The sequence below is a fragment of the Panthera pardus genome, unplaced genomic scaffold, assembly GCF_024362965.1.
Source record: "Panthera pardus isolate Hobbes unplaced genomic scaffold, ASM2436296v1 HiC_scaffold_1, whole genome shotgun sequence".
Taxonomy (NCBI): domain Eukaryota; kingdom Metazoa; phylum Chordata; class Mammalia; order Carnivora; family Felidae; genus Panthera; species Panthera pardus.
Genome location: NW_026526654.1, coordinates 4,835,165 through 4,837,436, shown reverse-complemented (window position 1 = coordinate 4,837,436; position 2,272 = coordinate 4,835,165). Strand labels below are relative to the sequence as shown.

The following is a 2,272-nucleotide window of genomic DNA, read 5'->3' as shown; positions in this document are numbered from 1 at the left end:
ACACTTCTCCAACTGAGCCACCCAGGTGCCCCGAGATTTGCTTTTTGGATAAAGAGTGGATAATGTATTCTGCATATAGTGGAGATATTGTAAATACTATTAATTGGTTATTGTGGGGCTCCATCTGGGACCTTTGAGATTTGAGCAGGAACTTAGGAACATTTTCCTGTCACTGGAATTAGAATCAGTTCCAGCAGTAAAGGAAGAAGGTTCTCAGTTCCATTCCCTGGGTTCCAAACCAGCTCTGCTCCTTTCTAGAAAATGATAATTTGCTTAACACATATCTGTGTCAGTTTCCTCTTCTGTAAGTCAGGAATAAAAAGAATGCCAACTGCAAATCATTGTAGTTGGAGGTTAAATGAGTAAATAAATGTAAAGAAGCACAGAAGAATGTTTGGCTCATTGTAAGTGTTCCCTTATAATGGATATAAGTATTATTAGTATCACTATTCCTCTCAGGTGCAGTAGAGATGGATGGGACCAATGACAGCACCCAGGGAAATTTCATCCTTTTGGGGTTTTCTGACCATCCCCATCTCGAGAGGATCCTCTTTGTGGTCATCTTGATTGCATACCTCCTGACCCTTGTGGGCAACACCACCATCATCCTGGTGTCCCGACTGGACCCCCACCTCCACACGCCTATGTACTTCTTCCTCACCCACCTATCTTTCCTGGACCTCAGTTTCACCACCAGCTCCATTCCTCAGCTGCTCTATAACCTGAATGGCCGTGACAAGACCATCAGTTACACAGGCTGTGCCATCCAGCTCTTCCTGTTTCTGGGTCTGGGTGGTGTGGAGTGCTTGCTTCTGGCTGTCATGGCATATGACCGGTTTGTTGCGGTCTGCAAGCCCCTGCACTACCTGGTAATCATGAATCCACGTCTCTGCATGGGCTTAGTGTTGGTGGCCTGGGGCTGTGGTGTGGCTAACTCCTTGGTCATGTCCCCAGTCACCCTGCAGTTACCCCGCTGTGGGCGCCACAGTGTGGACCACTTCCTGTGTGAGATGCCTGCCCTGATTCGGATGGCCTGTGTCAATACAGCTGCCATTGAAGGCACTGTCTTTGTCCTGGCAGTGGGCATTGTGCTGTCACCTCTAGTGTTTATCCTGGTGTCCTACAGCTACATTGTAAGGGCTGTGTTACAGATTCAGCCAGTGTCAGGGAGACAAAGGGCGTTTAACACCTGTGGCTCCCATCTCACAGTGGTCTCCCTTTTCTATGGAAACATCATTTACATGTACATGCAACCTGGAAACAGCTCTTCCCAGGACCAGAGCAAATTCCTCACACTCTTCTACAACATTGTCACACCACTCCTGAACCCCCTGATTTACACCCTCCGAAACAAAGAGGTGAAGGGGGCACTGAGGAGAATGCTGCTGGATAACAGAGGGGTAGGAAAGGATTAAGTGAGAATGAAAGACCAACATCTCCATCTGGCTGTCACGCCATCAGGGGCCAATGACGGCATCTGGAACTATTGGAACAGACCAGACAATAATCTAATCTATTCTTCCCAACTTATATAACTTTTCTTAGACTTCTATAACTGTTTCAGTTCCAATACTATGTTTTAATGAGTGAACTGCACAACACATAGCATTCCAAAACCACCAAATGATCTATCAAACAGGTCTGAAGAACAATGTGTGATCAATAGTTATAAAGATGAGTTTTCACAACTTATACCAGAGTGCCAAATAGAAAACTACTTTTCATAATCAGATTTTTTTTTTCTTTTTTGTTGTTTGTTTTTAATTGGTTAACTTTCTGGTTGTTTTTTTTTTTTTTTTTTTTTTTTTTGTCAGAATGATCACAGATTGATCTTTTACATGACAGCCATCCAATATGGGAATTTAACACATTGAGTATTTTTTTTTTTCAAATTCTCATCTGAAGCCTTTCATCAAATCATATTTTTTTCTACCCTTTGTCCCCCAAGTCGGGTTTAAATTTTAGATAAACCAAGAAGTTAACTTGTACAAATGACATGTGGGTCATTCACATCTTAATGTACTATTATTTCTCAAGTATGTTTTTATTTCATTGGTGAGAAAACCCTGATATTTATTAAGTTCCTACTATGAGTCAAGTGCTCTTAATTCATCTAATCATCTCCACATTTGTCAGAGATCAGCATGATTATCATTATCTTTATTTTTACCTATCTGGTACTTGAGACTTCAGGTTAAATCATTTGCTCAAGTAGAAATGAACCAGAGATTTACTCCAAGTTTTGTCTGACCCCCAATTCCTGCTGCTTCTA

General features: G+C 42.1%; 1 protein-coding gene across 1 annotated transcript; it reads left to right on the top strand.

The window, feature by feature from the left end:
- The first annotated feature begins 470 nt into the window (after positions 1–470).
- LOC109257171 (olfactory receptor 2W3) lies at positions 471–1,415 on the top strand. The gene has a single exon (XM_019433125.2). The coding sequence runs from the start codon at positions 471–473 to the stop codon at positions 1,413–1,415; it is 945 nt and encodes a 314-aa protein (XP_019288670.2).
- Positions 1,416–2,272: the final 857 nt, after the last annotated feature.